Source organism: Hyperolius riggenbachi, chromosome 2 (assembly GCF_040937935.1).
Source record: "Hyperolius riggenbachi isolate aHypRig1 chromosome 2, aHypRig1.pri, whole genome shotgun sequence".
NCBI classification, from domain to species: domain Eukaryota; kingdom Metazoa; phylum Chordata; class Amphibia; order Anura; family Hyperoliidae; genus Hyperolius; species Hyperolius riggenbachi.
This window is the reverse complement of record NC_090647.1, coordinates 259,715,413-259,734,126: the sequence shown is the minus strand read 5'-3', so window position 1 is coordinate 259,734,126 and position 18,714 is coordinate 259,715,413. Positions and strand designations below refer to the sequence as shown.

At 41.8% G+C, this 18,714-nt stretch overlaps 2 protein-coding genes across 8 annotated transcripts in view; one reads left to right on the top strand and one right to left on the bottom strand.

Moving 5' to 3' along the window:
- The window catches only part of PHKG1 (phosphorylase kinase catalytic subunit gamma 1), a 59,102-nt gene that overhangs the window by 19,077 nt on the left and 21,311 nt on the right, over nt 1-18,714 (top strand). For all 5 annotated transcript variants that reach the window (XM_068268576.1, XM_068268578.1, XM_068268575.1 and 2 more), the window contains exons 2-4: nt 163-277; nt 9,734-9,909; nt 18,639-18,693. In XM_068268576.1, coding sequence (XP_068124677.1) covers nt 195-277; nt 9,734-9,909; nt 18,639-18,693 — 314 coding nt within the window. In that variant the 5' untranslated portion in view covers nt 163-194. The remainder of the gene's footprint in view (nt 1-162; nt 278-9,733; nt 9,910-18,638; nt 18,694-18,714) is intronic.
- The window catches only part of SUMF2 (sulfatase modifying factor 2), a 58,799-nt gene continuing 56,394 nt past the window's right edge, over nt 16,310-18,714 (bottom strand). For all 3 annotated transcript variants that reach the window (XR_011026223.1, XR_011026224.1, XM_068268580.1), the window contains one exon: nt 16,310-16,587. The gene's annotated coding sequence lies outside the window, so the exon portion shown is untranslated. The remainder of the gene's footprint in view (nt 16,588-18,714) is intronic.

Below are 18,714 nucleotides of genomic sequence, written 5' to 3'. Positions count from 1 at the left end.
GAGTGTTGTATTATAACTGTAAATGCAATCACACTGATATCCCCATCATAGTAAACGGAAATTATTGGAAATTATACTATGCAGATAAAAAAAAGGAAAGTTTCATGAGGCATTCCGTGTTTTAGTGATATGAGTGTGGTGATTTTAATTTTTATATTGCAGATTCCTGAGCCAACAGTTATTAACAACACAGGATGACGCGCGATGAAGATATACCAGATTGGCACACTTCTCAAGAGTTTTATGAGAAATATGAACCCAAAGAGGTCCTGGGAAGGTAAAGTCATTTACATTTATTTCTATCAGGTTTTACATAAAGGCATCAATAGTACACTCCATTCAGAATCAAAACGATTGTAAAGTGCACAGCCCACCTGCTTGGGGATTCTGGTTTACATACAGAAATAGTTGTTGTTTTTTGAAAAATAATTGACCCTCAACATTGTACAGGTGTGTACTACAGCATAACATATAATAGCTACTAGCTATCATCAATGAGATGCAAATATTTCTGAGTTTATGCAGGATTATGTAACTGTGCATGCAAATTTCTGCAGCTTGAAAATGGACTGAGTCCCACCAAGGTTTAAATTGATTGGTCCATTTTCAAGCTGCATACATTTGCATAACAATTGACAATCCTACATGAACTTGGAAATATTTGCATCTCATTGAGCATCTCTAACATGCCATTCCTACAGTTGAATAATGATAAGATATACTATCAAAACCCTTATTATATACAGTGGTTTGCAAAAGTATTCGGCCCCCTTGAAGTTTTCCACATTTTGTCACATTACTGCTACAAACATGAATCAATTTTATTGGAATTCCACATGAAAGACCAACACAAAGTGGTGTACATGTGAGAAGTGGAACGAAAATCGTACATGATTCCAAACATTTTTTACAAATATATAACTGCAAAGTGGGGTGTGCGTAATTATTCAGCCCCCTTTGGTCTAAATGCAGTCAGTTGCCCATAGACATTGCCTGATGAGTGCTAATGACTACATAGAGTGCACCTGTGTGTAATCTAATGTCAGTACAAATACAGCTGCTCTGTGACTGCCTCAGAGGTTGTCTAAGAGAATATTTAGAACAACAACACCATGAAGTCCAAAGAACACACCAGACAGGTCAGGGATAAGGTTATTGAGAAATGTAAAGCAGGCTTAGGTTATAAAAAATGTCTAAAGCCTTGAACAGCCCACGGAGCACTGTTTAAGCGATCATTCAGAAATGGAAGGAGTATGGCACAACTGTCAACCTACCAAGACAAGGCCATCCACCTAAACTCACAGGCCGAACAAGGAGAGTGGGAGAGCGCTGATTAGAAATGCAGTCAAGAGGCCCATGGTGACTCTGGACGAGCTGCAGAGATCTACAGCTCAGGTGGAGGAATCTGTCCATAGGACAACTATTAGTCGTGCACTGCAGAAAGTTGTCCTTTATGAAAGAGTGGCAAGAAGAAAGCCATTGTTAACAGAAAAGCAGTCCCGTTTGCAGTTTGCCACAAGCCATGTGGGGGACACAGCAAACATGTGGAAGAAGGTGCTCTGGTCAGATGAGACCAAAATGAAACTTTTTGGCCAAAATGCTATGTGCAGGGGTGCAGCTAAGGTTTTTGTGGCCTCAAGCGGACTGTAGCAAGAGGCCCTATCCCGAAAAATGGGTGTGGCTATCCCGCATAAGTGGGCGTGGCCATGACATGTGGGTGGAGCAGGAGGGCGGATTGGGGCGGGGCTGTTTGCGGGGAAAAAAATGGATGTTGGGGTGATGAAAGATTGGCGCGGCCATGACATTGTATGGGCGAAGCTTAACCGTAGCACAGCAAATATAGCCAACTATGACCATTAAATAATAAATGCAGCAACAGTTACCCCAGACACCAGAAAATAAAAACGCAATTTGGGCCACATTTCAGCAGAAATCAAACGCAATTAGGGCACATTTTCAGCCGAAATCAAACGCAATTAGGGCACATTTTCAGCAGAAATCAAACGCAATTAGGGCAGAGTTCAGCAGAAATCAAACGCAATTAGGGCCACATTTTCAGCAGATATCAAACGCAATTAGGGCACAGTTCAGCAGAAATCAATCGCAATTAGGGCACAGTTCAGCAGAAATCAATCGCAACTAGGGCCACATTTTCAGCAGATATCAAACGCAATTAGGGCACAGTTCAGCAGAAATCAATCGCAATTAGGGCACAGTTCAGCAGAAATCAATCGCAATTAGGGCCACATTTTCAGCAGATATCAAACGCAATTAGGGCACAGTTCAGCAGAAATCAATCGCAATTAGGGCCACATTTTCAGCAGATATCAAACGCAATTAGGGCACAGTTCAGCAGAAATCAATCGCAATTAGGGCCACATTTTCAGCAGATATCAAACGCATTTAGGGCACAGTTCAGCAGAAATCAATCGCAATTAGGGCCACATTTTCAGCAGATATCAAACGCAATTAGGGCACAGTTCAGCAGAAATCAATCGCAATTAGGGCCACATTTTCAGCAGATATCAAACGCATTTAGGGCACAGTTCAGCAGAAATCAATCGCAATTAGGGCCACATTTTCAGCAGATATCAAACGCAATTAGGGCACAGTTCAGCAGAAATCAATCGCAATTAGGGCCACATTTTCAGCAGATATCAAACGCATTTAGGGCACAGTTCAGCAGAAATCAATCGCAATTAGGGCCACATTTTCAGCAGATATCAAACGCATTTAGGGCACAGTTCAGCAGAAATCAATCGCAATTAGGGCCACATTTTCAGCAGATATCAAACGCATTTAGGGCACAGTTCAGCAGAAATCAATCGCAATTAGGGCCACATTTTCAGCAGATATCAAACGCAATTAGGGCACAGTTCAGCAGAAATCAATCGCAATTAGGGCACAGTTCAGCAGAAATCAATCGCAATTAGGGCCACATTTTCAGCAGATATCAAACGCAATTAGGGCACAGTTCAGCAGAAATCAATCGCAATTAGGGCCACATTTTCAGCAGATATCAAACGCAATTAGGGCACAGTTCAGCAGAAATCAATCGCAATTAGGGCCACATTTTCAGCAGATATCAAACGCAATTAGGGCACAGTTCAGCAGAAATCAATCGCAATTAGGGCCACATTTTCAGCAGATATCAAACGCATTTAGGGCACAGTTCAGCAGAAATCAATCGCAATTAGGGCCACATTTTCAGCAGATATCAAACGCAATTAGGGCACAGTTCAGCAGAAATCAATCGCAATTAGGGCCACATTTTCAGCAGATATCAAATGCAATTAGGGCACAGTTCAGCAGAAATCAATCGCAATTAGGGCTGCGGCTGCAAAAAGAAAAGAATTTACTCACCTGGCAGGCTGGCACTGGCAGAAGTCTTCTCTCCCTGGTCTCCTCTCCCGGCCGGCTGCTCAGGCGCGCAGTTCCCACGGAGCTCCCTCCCTGGCTTCCTCCTCCAATCTCCCGCGCTGATTCATGCAGGGCTACGGGTCGGGAAGATGGCCACCCGAAGCCCTGTACTGGAGACATAGTCTCCAGAGCAGGGCTTCGGCGGCGGCCATCTTCCTGTAGCCCTGCTCTGCCAGTGCCAGCCCGGCGGGGCTGCGGGGAAAAAGTGACGTCACGCCGACGTCACGGAGCCGCCGAGGCCCCTAAGATTGTGAGGCCCCAAGCGACCGCTTGGTTCGCTTTATGCCTCGTGGCGCCCCTGGCTATGTGTGGTGGAAAACTAACACTGCACATCACTCTGAACACACCATCCCCACTGTCAAATATGGTGGTGGCAGCATCACGCTCTGGGGTTGCTTCTCTTCAGCAGGGACAGGGAATCTGGTCAGAGTTTATGGGAAAATGGATGGAGCAAAATACAGGGCAATCTTGGAAGAAAACCTCTTGGAGTCTGCAAAAGACTTGAGACTGGGGAGGAGGTTCACCTTCCAGCAGGACAACGACCCTAAACATAAAGCCAGGACAACAATGGAATGGTTTAAAACAAAACATATCCATGTGTTAGAATGGCCCAGTCGAAGTCCAGATCTAAATCCAATCGAGAATCTGTGGCAAGATCTGAAAACTGCTGTTCACAACTGCTGTCCATCTAATCTGAGCTGTTTTGAAGAATGGAAAAGGATTTCAGTCTGTAGATGTGCAAAGCTGGTAGAGACATACCCTAAAAGACTGGCAGCTGTAATTGCAGCAAAAGGTGGTTCTACAAAGTATTGTCTCAGGGGGCTGAATAATTACGCACACCCCACTTTGCAGTTATTTTTTTTTAAATGTTTGTAATCATTTATGATTTTCGTTCCACTTCTCATGTGTACACCACTTTGTATTGGTCTTTCACATGGAATTTCAATAAAATTGATTCATGTTTGTGGCAGTAATATGACAAAATGTGGAAAACTTCAAGGGTGCCGAATACTTTTGCAAACCACTGTATCATGTCCTGTTTTGCTTTTCCTCTATGTGTGAACTGTCTGGAATATGTCTGCAGATAATAACATAGAACCCAAATTTAGTAAGTTGTGGTTAAACACAACTGCAATGTTCTCACAGCATTGACGGGCCGTTGAATTAACTTGCAAGAACAAGAAGCTTCAAACTGTATAGAAAAAGAAAAAAATAATTCAAAGACTCATGGGGATACAAGGCAGCATCACTATATTTTGTATTTGGACACAAATAATAGAAAAAAACAAAGCATATGGCAAATTACAGGGAATGCGTATTGCTGTTACTTTATTAGATGCCATTATTGTGTAGGTTGCTGGGCTCATTACAAGGGAACTACATATGATGTTATTGGTCTGCATACTAGGCAAAGTACTGCAGTTACCAAGTGCTACGTATATGAATAAGATACTGTACATACATTTATTTGGTAGTACCTGAGTAAATCTTTGCTGACATAAAGCTCTGCTGGTATGAGAGTTATACAGTAAGGTTATGTACACACTCAATAAATGTCGCTAAAGGTCTGTAAACACGCCGGACTGAAGGCACTAACGGGTCCGTCGTCACCTCCCGCTGGGTGGGCGTTCCAGCGACAGTCCGGCATGTGTACAGTCTGTCGGCGGACTGATACGGCCGTTTCTGAGCGATCCACCGGGCGGATCGCTCAGAAACAGCCGTATCAGTCTGCAGACAGACTGTACACATGCCAGACTGTCGCTGGAACGCCCACCCAGCGGGAGGTGACGACGGACCCGTTAGTGCCTTCAGTCCGGCGTGTGTACGGACCTATAAAATGAACATTTATAATTGCTTGGGTGACAGTTTAGGAGTGATCACTGTACAGATATGCATCTTTACTATCTGCCTAGATTCCCATTCTGTTCTATGAAGGTCAGTGGGAGGCACCCAACTGTGAGGCTCACAGTAGATAAACTATCACAGACTCATACAACTTTGTGCCAGATCAATGTAAGGAGGGGGGGAGAGGGACTGATGATATTGGGGACACCTGTATGCACAATAGATTTATTGCCTGAGATGATAGTGAAAAGCTGCGTGAGTACATAGCTCAACATTGTTTTTTGGAGACATATCACTGCAATCCATACATAGCATACAAACAATCGATAAAAGACCCAATCCGGACTCAACCAATCTTCACATATGGATTCTTCAAGAATACATATTTATTTGCAGCGGTTATACAGCATAAAAAACAGCATGTGGAGATAATTAACCACCCTGGCGTTCTATTAAGATCGCCAGGGCGGCTGCGGGAGGGTTTTTTTTAAATAAAAAAAAAACTATTTCATGCAGCCAACTGAAAGTTGGCTGCATGAAAGCCCACTAGATGGCGCTCCGGAGGCGTTCTTCCGATCGCCTCCGGCAGCCAGAAGTAACACGGAAGGCCGCAATGAGCAGCCTTCCGTGTTTGGCTTCTCCTGTCGCCATGGCGACGAGCGGAGTGACGTCATGGACGTCAGCCGACGCCCTGACGTCAGACGCCTCCGATCCAGCCCTTAGCGCTGGCTGGAACTATTTGTTCCGGCTGCGCAGGGCTCAGGCGGCTGGGGGGACCCTCTTTCGCCGCTACTCGCGGCGGATCGCCGCAGAGCGGCGGCGATCGGGCAGCACACGCGGCTGGCAAAGTGCCGGCTGCGTGTGCTGCTCTTTATTTCAGCAACATCGGCCCAGCAGGGCCTGAGCGGCAGCCATCGGCGGTGATGGACGAGCTGAGCTCGTCCATACCGCTAAGATGGTTAAGAACTCAAATGGATTCGATACTGATTTATACCGTAAAGACACGGATAAAAATGGCTTCTTGCTGGCTAGCAGCTGCCATCCTAAGCCTTTATTGAATGGCCTTCCAAAAAGTCAGTATATACGGTTGAGACGGATCACGTCAAGTGATACATTATATTGGAAGCAGGCGCAGCTCCTGACTCAGGATTTTGTGAGAAGAGGTTATAATCAAAAAATATGTGAGGATTATGCAAGAGAGGTGGGAGAGATAGCGAGAGAAACATTGAGGATGTATAGGGAGCATGAGCAGGAGGTTGATAGTGAGGTGAATTTTGTGACCACGTATTGCAGGGAGTCCTGTGTCTTACATGATACAGTCTTGAAGTTCTGGCCTTTGGTTGAGGCGGATGCCCAGTTGGCCCATACATGTAGGTCGCCCCCAAGGTTTGTGTATAGGAAGGCGAAATCTGTTGGGGACACCCTGGTGCGGGCAGACATTGGTAGATCCAGACCAGCTAGACAGTTATTCCTGGGGGAACCCAAAAAAAGGTACATTCCCTTTTTTAAGTTGCCAACACTGTAATGCTATCATCAAGTGTCCAATTGTAAATCACCCCATGACAGCTGAATCTATTCACTTGAGGGACTTTGCCACATGTGATACCAAGGGGGTCATATATGTCATTAAGTGTCCATGCGGTCTGGCCTATGTTGGCCAGACTTCTAGAAATATAAAAACACGGTTAAATGAGCATAGGTGCCATATACGCAATCCTGAGTCCCTGAGAGAAAGGATGGAAAAGGAGGAGAAGGAAAAGGGTAAAAAGAGAGGGTACCCCCTGGCAAGACACTTTATTGATATGAGGCATAGTGTCAGTCAACTTAGGTGGCAGGTTCTTGAAGTTGTGCAAACACAAGAAGGAAGAGATTTTAGAACTCTATTACTGAGAAGGGAGGCATGGTGGATGGACCGATTGGGCACGCAACTTCCTCATGGCCTGAACGAAGACTTTAGTCTGAAATGTTTCTTATGGGTGTTTTATAGCTGTTCTCTATGGATAGGGTTAATCTGTGAATAGAAGTGTGTGCCCGCCCACTGATGTGTCAGAAGGGTGTGCCTATGTCACAGCAGGTTATATATTGTAGAGATGTGAACCAGTTGATTAAGCACTTGAGAAAGGGCCTCACGCCCGAAACGTTGTGCTGTTTTTTATGCTGTATAACCGCTGTAAATAAATATGTATTCTTGAAGAATCCACATGTGAAGATTGGTTGAGTCCAGATTGGGTCTTTTATTGATTGGACTTGTGTATGGAGGTGTGATGGAGCCTCTTTCCAGTCAGTGACTCCCAACAATATCAAGCTTCAAGCTGAGGCCCGCAGGTTACATGTTGTGCTGTTATAGCATACAAACACACATAGGCGTCAATTCACTAAGCATTACCGCATTCGATAATGCATAAAACGGGAGAATTTACATAACATATTCTCAAACACTGATTCACTAAACCTATTACAGCACTGCAAAGTAAAATTACTGAGTAGTGAGGTAAATTACCGACTTGTGCAGTAAATACCTCAATAAATGTAATTTTACAAATATTAGAGATTTCGGTAAAGCAAGTAAAATGCTTGGTGTTTTAAAGGGAATCTGAAGTGAAAACAAACTTATGATACAATGAAATGTATGTGTAGTACAGGTAAGAAATAGAACATTAGTAGCAAAGATATGAGTCTCATATTTTTTCCAGTACAGGAAGAGTTTAGAAACTTCATTTGTTATCTATGTTAAAGATCTTCTCTGAGCTCTCCGACTAATTTAGTCAGAGAGCAATGCTATTTTCTGAGCCACTTATACATCAAAGAAACAATGAAAGACAAATGCAGATAAGATTTTACTGCAGAGAAGTTCAAAGTGTCATTAGCTCTGCTTTGTTTCATAGTTTAAAATGCAGAGTGTAGTTTGTAAACTGCAAATATTAGAGAATGATGCAATGTTATAAAAAAAAGAAGCCATATAACTGAAAATAAAAATATGAGACTTTTCTTTGCTACTAATGTTCTATCAATTATATGTACTATGCATACAATTCATTCAATTCATTATATCATAAGGTTTTTTTGCTTCAGTGTAACTTTAAGACCTGTTTGGACTTGCAGGTAACTGACAATTAGCATGCAATAACATTGATAGATAAGGCAAGACAGCCAATAGGAAGAGTCTCCTGGTCCTCCTATACACCCCATTTGATCCGATACCTTGGCTGGCGAGACCAGAGGGCTATTTACAGGAGTGCAGGTATAGCATGTGCCATGTGCACCTCTTTTTTTTTGGGGGGGGGGGGGGCTTCCAATTGTTTGGGGGATATGTACAGGCAGACCTTTTGCCATACTTAATTCTTACAGGCCACGCTTTATTTCAACTTGGACACAACCAATAAAACTGAGACGACACCTTAAATTTGTTGGATGGCACCGCTCACCCCCCCACCAATGTTGCTAACTCATCCCTTTAATTACTGACACATTAAGTTATACAGGTTCTGGGGCTATTTGCACATAATCAGTGCCTTAACTGCATCTTCCTTGCCACAAAACCTGCATAATTCATATGTGTCCGTAATTAAAGGGATGAGTTGGCAACACTGCCCGCCACACACACACAAACGCTCGTCCCCTTCCTTGGGGCAGATTTCATTGGTCATAGGCGCTGGTCTCTCTAGATATGCCTCTGGGTGGGACATAACAAAAACGAAACAAATAGAAGAAGGAGACATTGAGAAAGGCATTTCTGCATCTCTTTAAATGTGCAGATAACTATACTGATACACAGAAGTGAGACCTCTAGTGGCTGCATGCACATCTAAAGGGATAAAAGAAGCTTTGCACTTCACAAAACTGACACAGGAACCACACATGCAGAGACAAATCACAGCTGGCTGCCTGACCTACTCCTCAGCTGGTGAGACATAACCGAGCATGTCTTAGGGCCCAAGCCACTAATGCAGTTGTGTCCGCTTCTGTCCGCTTTTCAGCATCTGTAACATTGAAGTGTAACTGAAAAGCGGACACAACTGCATCAGTGTTCTCAGGCCCTTAGGGAATAGAGCAGGTATGTCAAACCGGTCCTACGAGGGCCGAGATCCTCACACATTTTTGATACAGCTCAAATGAATTGATGGGTCTGAATCAGGAAAGGTGTGGTCCATCAGGTAGAACACATTCCTTTCTTTCTCAGTCCATCCTAAACACTGACATGGATCCGGCCCTCCAGGCCTGGAGTTCGACACCTGTGGAATAGAGAATTGTAGCAACAACTTTTGGTAAATTACCGAACTTCTGCCACGTGTGGACATCATAGTGAATTTGGTAAAAACGTGTAAAATGCTGACTACGGTACTTTACCGACCTGATTTTTTTTTTAAGTGAATTGACCGCATGGTTCTTTTTTCTAGGTCTGTACACATATAAATTGACACATTACAGCCAACTCTTGTTTATAAGTGTATGTTCATATTACCTGCAGGGGAGTCAGTAGTGTGGTGCGGCGATGTATCTTTAAGCCCACGAGAGAAGACTTTGCTGTCAAGATTATAGACATCACAGGCGATCACTTGACACAAAAGGAAATTGAGGAGCTTCGAGATGCCACTGTCAAGGAAATTGATATCTTGAAAAAGGTTTCTGGACACCCCAACATTAGTGAGTAGTGTTATTTAATTTACAAATGAGCAGCATACCTGCTGTACAGCCCACCATGTGATATCAGTCATTGCTTTGGTAAAACCTGCTGTCCAATTGCTGTACACCCTTCCTTCAATAGCCTGAGGATGTGGGTGAGCAAAGCAGGTGGTTTTAACGCAGGGCACTCACCGCTGAGCGCCAAAACCAGCTGCCCCATAGCAGCAATGTTATGCTGCACTGGGTGCGTAACAGTATTTCGGGGCTCAGGTGATCGCCGGACCTAGAATTACAGCTCCCTCTGAGTGGCGACGCCTTGGAAGGGGAATAGTATTTAACACCACTGGGGAGTTTAGCGGCAGCAGGGAGAACTGTCATTCGGCTCGCCCTGCCCCCAAATCACCGATGGCATACTAACACGTATGCGTGGGAGAGGACATCTATATACTGTTAATAGGATCCAGCATTGTTTATTTCAGTCTTGTAGTTCTGTAGTATAAGCACTGGCAGCAGCAAGATTGTATTTTAGAACACAAACAAAATCAGTAACACAAGTACATTGCATTATTGATCATCACCTAATCTTAAGTTATTTTAAGCACCCATAAGAATAATTACACTAATGCTTTAAAATTCATTATGTGTTTCAAAGGCTTTGCAATACCTTAAAGGGATCCTGATCAGTATTTAGAAAATGAAGTCGGGACGTACCTGGGGCTTCCTCCAGTACCCTGTAGCCTGCGACTAGGTCCCTCAGTGTCCTCTGGGTCCCTTCCGTGGTCCCGCTTGCAGCTCTGGTAGGTGCATGACTTTGGTAAAAGTTGTGCATCCACCGGAGCCGCCAGTAGGACCACGGAAGGGACCCAGAGGACACAGAGGGACCTCTTGGGGCACAGGGGACTGGAGGAAGCCCCAGGTAAGTCCCAATTTCATTTTTTAACCACAGCTCAGGGTCCCTTTAATTATATTGATTCTATTGACCTCAGTTACAAACCCACTTCAAATATAGCATTGTAGGAAATTGTACTTTAAAAAAATGTAGTTAACAAGCTTTGCTGTTTAGATGTTATTTTGCTTTTCTTTAGCAATTCAAAGTAAAATACAAGAAACAAAATAACAGTAACATTTTATATCGCAATGAAAAATGACCCAGTCATGCAGGACACAGTATAATGCAATCAAGAACCAGTACAGTAAATCTAGACCAAGATTCCTCCCACATGTCCATGTTATGTGCCTGGTCATAAGTTGGCCTATGCTTGTCTTTTAAACATGATTGGATTGTATTTATTGGATGGGATGAAGAGGAAACTTTGTTACTGATGTGAAGCTCCAGGCTATCTCTCTTCTATGTACATTGAATTATCTATCTTTCAAGCCGGTGACTGCTCCATCAGCCGAATGGTGGTTCCTATATTGTCCATAACACACGATACGAGCAAAGCTCCATCCAGTTAGGTGTCCACGGCATTCACGACTTATCTCCTAAATAGATTGTAAATTTAGAGTTGCTACATCCTTTTCTAGCTGACAGATTATCTTTAAGTTAAAAGCTAACACTAAACTTTCTATGCGTTTGATACCTTTATATGGACTGGCAGAGGCACAGGAATTAATGACAGTGTTCTGGCTTGTGTCAAAAGAGTAAGCCAGCCCCCCAATAAAACTTTCTTCTAAATTTGCTGAGTAAATTGAACATAATTACGATGAGAGGATTCAGTGCACCTGTTGTGCCAGGTGTGATGAACAAGTTATGTAAGATCTAGTGATGGTCATAAATAGACTATATATATATATATATATATATATATATATATATATATATATATATATATATATATATATATATATATATATATATATATATATATATATACACATATATATATATATATATATATATATATATATATATACATATATATATATATATATATATATATATATATATATATATATATATATACACATATATATATATATATATACATATATATATATATATACAGTGGTGTGAAAAACTATTTGCCCCCTTCCTGATTTCTTATTCTTTTGCATGTTTGTCACACTTAAATGTTTCTGCTCATCAAAAACCGTTAACTATTAGTTAAAGATAACATAATTGAACACAAAATGCAGTTTTGAATGATGGTTTTTATTATTTAGTGAGAAAAAAACCTCAAAACCTACATGGCCCTGTGTGAAAAAGAAATTGCCCCTGAACCTAATAACTGGTTGGGCCACCCTTAGCAGCAATAACTGCAATCAAGCGTTTGACTTGCAACAAGTCTTTTACAGCGCTCTGGAGGAATTTTGGCCCACTCATCTTTGCAGAGTTGTTGTAATTCAGCTTTATTTGAGGGTTTTCTAGCATGAACTGCCTTTTTCTGGTCATGCCACAACATCTCAATAGGATTCAGGTCAGGGCTTTGACTAGGCCACTCCAAAGTCTTCATTTTGTTTTTCTTCAGCCATTCAGAGGTGGATTTGCTAGTGTCTTTTGGGTCATTGTCCTGCTGCAGCACCCAAGATCGCTTCAGCTTGAGTTGACGAACAGATGGCCGGACATTCTCCTTCAGGATTTTTTGGTAGACAGTAGAATTCATGGTTCCATCTATCACAGCAAGCCTTCCAGGTCCTGAAGCAGCAAAACAACCCCAGACCATCACACTACCACCACCATGTTTTACTGTTGGTATGATGTTCTTTTGCTGAAATGCTGTGTTACTTCTACAACAGATTTAACAGGACACGCACCTTCCAAAAAGTTCAACTTTTGTCTCGGCGGTCCACAAGGTATTTTCCCACAAGTCTTGGCAATCATTGAGATGTTTTTTTAGCAAAATTGAGACGAGCCTTAATGTTCTTTTTGCTTAAAAGTGGTTTGTGCCTTGGATATCTGCCATGCAGGCCGTTTTTGCCCAGTCTCTTTCTTATGGTGGAGTTGTGAACACTGACCTTAATTGAGGCAAGTGAGGCCTGCAGTTCTTTAGATGTTGTCCTGGGGTCTATTGTGGTCTCTCAGGTTAGTTTTCTCTGCGCTCTTGTGGTAATTTTGGTCGGCCAGCCACTTCTGGGAAGGTTCATCACTGTTCCATGTTTTTGCCATTTGTGGATAATGGCTCTCACTGTGGTTCGCTGGAGTCCCAAAGCTTTAGAAATGGCTTTATAACCTTTACCAGACTGATAGATCTCAATTACAGTACTTTTGTTCTCATTTGTTCCTGAATTTCTTTGGATCTTGGCATGATGTCTAGCTTTTGAGGTGCTTTTGGTCTACTTATCTGTGTCAGATAGCTCCTATTTAAGTGATTTCTTGATTGAAACAGGTGTGGCAGTAATCAGGCCTGGGGGTGACTACAGAAATTTAACTCAGGTGTGATAAACCACAGTTAAGTTATTTTTTAACAAGGGGGGCAATCACTTTTTCACACAGGGCCATGTAGATTTTGAGGTTTTTTTCTCACTAAATAATAAAAACCATCATTTAAAACTGCATTTTGTGTTCAATTATGTTATCTTTGACTAATAGTTAACGGTTTTTGATGAGCAGAAACATTTAAGTGTGACAAATATGCAAAAGAATAAGAAATCAGGAAGGGGACAAATAGTTTTTCACACCACTGCATATATATATATATATATGTGTGTGTGTGCCTGGGGACACCCAAATGTCAAGAGGAAGCAGTCAGGGTTGGCATGTGATCCTCTCATATTCTGAGTACTTTTAAGTACTGGCAATACAAGATGTATATATTAGTTGCAAAGCACCACTTTGTCCTGTATTGTGCTTCAACAGTACAGTGCTTGCTAAACATGGCCTGTCGATGGCAACCTCCATTCTACACAATAATGTACTTAAATATTAATTCCCTATAGCTATATAAAGTATATGGCTACTGAACCTCCAGGGTTTTGTGTAGTTGGCCAAAGAAAAATGTAAAAGCCCTGTACTGAAACTACTATACAGTATTGCCTTCTTAAAACAGGTAATTTTAACTTGTGTCAAAAACAAAGACCATAATGCATCACTTCACGATAGTGGGCAGAGCCAAGCAAATCTTCCTTTATGCCACCATAGACAAACATGCATACAAATCCATAGCTGGCACTAAAGAAAGCATAACAAATCAGTTACAAAGCTCCACTTAGTTTTGGTGTGTTGTATATTATATTCTGGCTTTTTTGGATACATGCTGGTAGTGATGATTTGCAATTCTATTTGGTATTAAGAAGGCAATATTGTACTCTGCAGTTCGGGCTGTGCTAGTTTTATACATTCATTGAAATAAACGAAATGTAGAACCTTTTATTTTCTGTTGCAACCATTTGGGTTTTATGAAGCCTGGATCCTGCACTTTTCTGACTTATGTTAGTGGAGGTTGACCGTTTTTTGTACCTTCTCACTAAGTACTTCTAAAACAGGGGTCGGGAACCTATGGCTTGCGAGCCACATATGGCTCTTTTGACCCCTGCATATGGCTCTCTGGCTCTCTAAAACATGTGCGACGGAGCGGGCATGGAGACCATGTTAATTTTAAATCAATGCGCCGCCACCTCCTTGCCTGCCTCTATATTTACATCTCCGCCTCCCCCTGCAATGGAACCGCCTCCCCTCACATTGCTTGTGCTGTGTGCTGCCTCATCCAGCCGCCGCGGCCAGCGTATTGTAGCTCTGCCCCCATGGTGACGTGCAGTGCAGGGACTGGTGGCTGCGGCCAGTGATGACGTCAGCCGAGCCCGCGCTGTGGAACTCTGTGGTGTTTCAAGAGCTGACTGGAAGCTGCCTGGCCTGGTGAGTGAGCATCATCATCAGCATGTGGGGAAATCTGCTGCCAATCTCATTGCATTTGTGGAGAAATCTGCTGCCAATCTCATAGCATTTGTGGGGAAATCTGCTGCCAATCTCATAGCATTTGTGGGGAAAGCTGCTGCCAATAAGATTGCATTTGTGGGGAAATCTGCTGCCAATCTCATTGCATTTGTGGGGAAATCTGCTGCCAATAAGATTGCATTTGTGGGGAAATCTGCTGCCAATAAGATTGCAGTGGGGAAATCTGCTGTTAATCTCATAGCATTTGTGGGGAATTCTGCCGCCAATCTCATAGCATTTGTGGGGAAATGTGCTGCCAATCTCATAGCATTTGTGGGGAAATCTGCTGCCAATCTCATAGCTTTTGTGGGGAAATCTGCTGCCAATCTCATAGCATTTGTGGGGAAATCTGCTGCCAATCTTATAGCATTTGTGGGGAAATCTGCTGCCAATCTCATAGCTTTTGTGGGGAAATCTGCTGCCAATCTCATAGCACTTGTGTGGAAATCTGCTGCCAATCTTATAGCATTTGTGGGGAAATCTGCTGCCAATAAGATTGCATTTGTGGGGAAATCTGCTGCCAATAAGATTGCATTTGTGGGGACATCTGCTATTGCATTTGTGGGGAAATCTGCTGCCAATAAGATTGCATTTGTGGGGAAATCTGCTGCCAATAAGATTGCATTTGTGGGGAAATCTGCTGCCAATAAGATTGCATTTGTGGGGAAATCTGCTGCCAATAAGATTGCATTTGTGGGGAAATCTGCTGCCAATAAGATTGCATTTGTGGGGAAAACTGCTGCCAATAAGATTGCATTTGTGGGGAAATCTGCTGCCAATAAGATTACATTTGTAGGGAATCCTGACTTGCCTCTCCCACCGTTGCCAACCGTTATCAACTGCATAACAACGTTATTAAAAATAATTCAGACACTTATTATACTTTAAAAGTGTTGGTTTTGCATAAAATGCACACATTTCCTTGTATGGCTCTCACGGAATTTCATTGTAAAATATGTCGTGTTTGTGGCTCTCTCAGCCAAAAAGGTTCCCTACCCCTGTTCTAAAGCAATGCTTTTAGGATTCTTATTGCTCCCCTGTGGTTTTCCATTTCTTGACTGAGTAGCCTGTAGCATATCAATGACAGTGCCTAAAGAACTTCACTATTATTATGTATAATTTTACTCTACCACCATGAAAGAAAGATCTGGAACTTCACCTAGGATATAGTAGGAAAATCTTGTATTTATTCTATAGCCACCACAAATAAAAGATGCACAATGTTTTGGTCCAACAGACAATTTCATAAAAGTAGTGGGACAAAAATGTTGTGCACATTTCATTTGTGGTGTTCATAAAAATAAAAAATATCTCCTATGGAAATCCAGATGGACTCTCAAATCTTTCTACTTTGGTGACTGGACAATCAGCCGAGGTCGATCAGTGATGAAGAGATTCTCTGATCTGTTTAGATTTGAGCCATTTGGATCTGGTGGAGCCAGAACGTATGTGATAAAATGTGATTTTAACTGACTAAAGTGGTGTAGACACCTGTAGGAATAAACAGAGTCTGGATTTTCGCTTTTTAAAATCATTTAGTGTGTTTCAATATATGAAAAAAGGGATGCATAAGGACAAAGGCCCCACTTTTTACAGGGGGAGCTGTGTTCAAACTGTTCCATTCCCACACCACCTGAAGTTGCTCCCAGTTCATTCCAAGGGGTCTGTTCAAACCAAAGATCAAAGCCTCCCACTGGACTGGATGGCTGGGTGCCTCTCAGTATGGTCAGCATCTCAGTTGGCACCCATATGTAGTACTTTTCCACCTGCTATCTCAGTTTCAGATTGCTACTGCTGTTGCCTTCGAGGTTCTTTTTTCAAACAATCTTTATTAGTAGCAAAAAGACAGAAAAAAAAGGAAAGCACATGAGTAGACTTATAGAGCCCAGTCAGTCCTACATATACATTGTAACACCGGCAAGCAATAGAATAGATCAAGTAAACAAAACAGCCCCTTTAAGTGAGGGAAATGGACCCTAAAAAGAGGTGGAAGTCCAAGGGGTCTAAAGGTTGAGGCCAAGATAGTAAAACATTTGACCAGAAAGCTGGGTATATAGTTCAGTTCAGCAGAAAAGTCCTCTTCAGAGGGGGATAAAAGAAATCAGTAAAACATTATAGAGCACTTTGAATAAGCATGAAACTCAAGTAATTAAAATGCCATTAAAAACCACAACCATATTCCAACCAGAACTAAGATCTCCATATTCTAAATAAATGCCATAGTCCGCAGATCAGCCATTGCGAGTTACACGTCATGTGCACACAAAAAAACATTAAAAGCAATAGACCTAGACCACATATATCATGTCATCAATGCAAGTACAAATCACACATGGTAATGTCAAGGTGTGTAGTCACACACCAATCTAGGGGGTTATCAAGAGCCTGGGAGGAGCCATAGAGGGTGCAGGTACAGTGGAAACAATCAAGCGATAGCTATCTCTATCCTGGAAAACATACCACTGTGACCACATAATAATACATTTCTCAGTCATCTCGTCTCTAGTATGGATCGGCTCCTCCATTTTAGCTACTTGTCTATTTTTTGGAACCACAAGGAGAGAGGGGGACGATCCAAAGACTTCCACTTCAGAGGGATTCAAGCTTTAGCTGCGTTTAGCAAGGGTTTGACTAAGGATTTCTTGTATGAATGGATGCTTTCTCTAGTCAGGTGCAGGACAAAAACCTCTGACCTCCAATCCAAAATTTGGCTTGCGATTTCTTTAATTAAAGCGTGAACCTGCTTCCCACACTTCTAGGACATGATCTGCATGTAACAGCTAAACTCCAGGCAAACATTAATGGATTAAAGTGGGCAAGTAATAATCTCTTTATTTTCATAAGTACACTCATTTTATAACTTTGCTGTGGAGAGTGATGTTATTACATGTTTCGAAAGGGATCACCCCATCTTCATCAGAATTGTTTTATTACCATACTTTCTATTTCTAAGTACTTAATACATAAATGGAAGAGAACTGGATCTAGTACTGACCCTTTTCAGGAGCAACTATTAACATTTTCTTATTTTGAATATGATCAATTTACTTTATGAAATGATCATATTCAAAATGGGCTAATGTTATGCAGAGTACACAAAGTGAATAATAATAAATAAGCTGATATTTTATCTAAAGTCATTTTGGCCAAACAATTTCCAATTCCATTTGCGTATATATGTTGAATGTTGAAGACTGAAAACAATCTAAAGCCATTTTGTGAGATAAAGGTGCCTCACTTGAAAAAAAAGGAACAAAGTGTGCCGTTAATATTTTCGTTTTTTGACACTTGAGTTTCTTCCCTGTAAACTGAACAAATAACATTATTTACTGTCCTTCAAAAGAGCTCAAATTGAATCTCAAATGCACCCCCCCCCCCCACTCGCTCTTGGGTAAACTGTGAAAATTAACCTGTCAGGTCTAAGGGGTATGGGTGGTAATCTGAATAGCCACAGAAAACCTGGCCAACCTGAGGGAGAGTATTCAAATTTCATGCAGATAATGGAAGAGATTTATCAAGACAGGTGCAAAGAAAACTGAAGAATAAAGTGAAGTAGTTACTGAGAGCAACCTATCAAAAACATAAAACTGGTTGGTTGCTCTAAGCATCTGTAGTTGGCCTATTTTTGCTTTAGATAATCAGTCCTAGTACCCCCAAAGCAATAAGGCAAGAATGCCAATCACTAGCTACTATGCTGCCATCATAATGATAATAATAACTCTGATCACTGCTTTTATATATGAATTGCAAAAAGAAGTACTTACAGCAGCTCATAAAGGAGTAATCGTATTCAACCCTAAGTTTTCTTTAGCTAAATGATAACATAGAACTAGAACTAAGCATTTAATAACGATGGTGCTGTTTGTATTTGTTACAGTCCGGCTGAAGGACAGCTTTGAATCCAACACATTCTTCTTTCTAATATTTGACCTGTAAGTATGTTTTTTTATGTG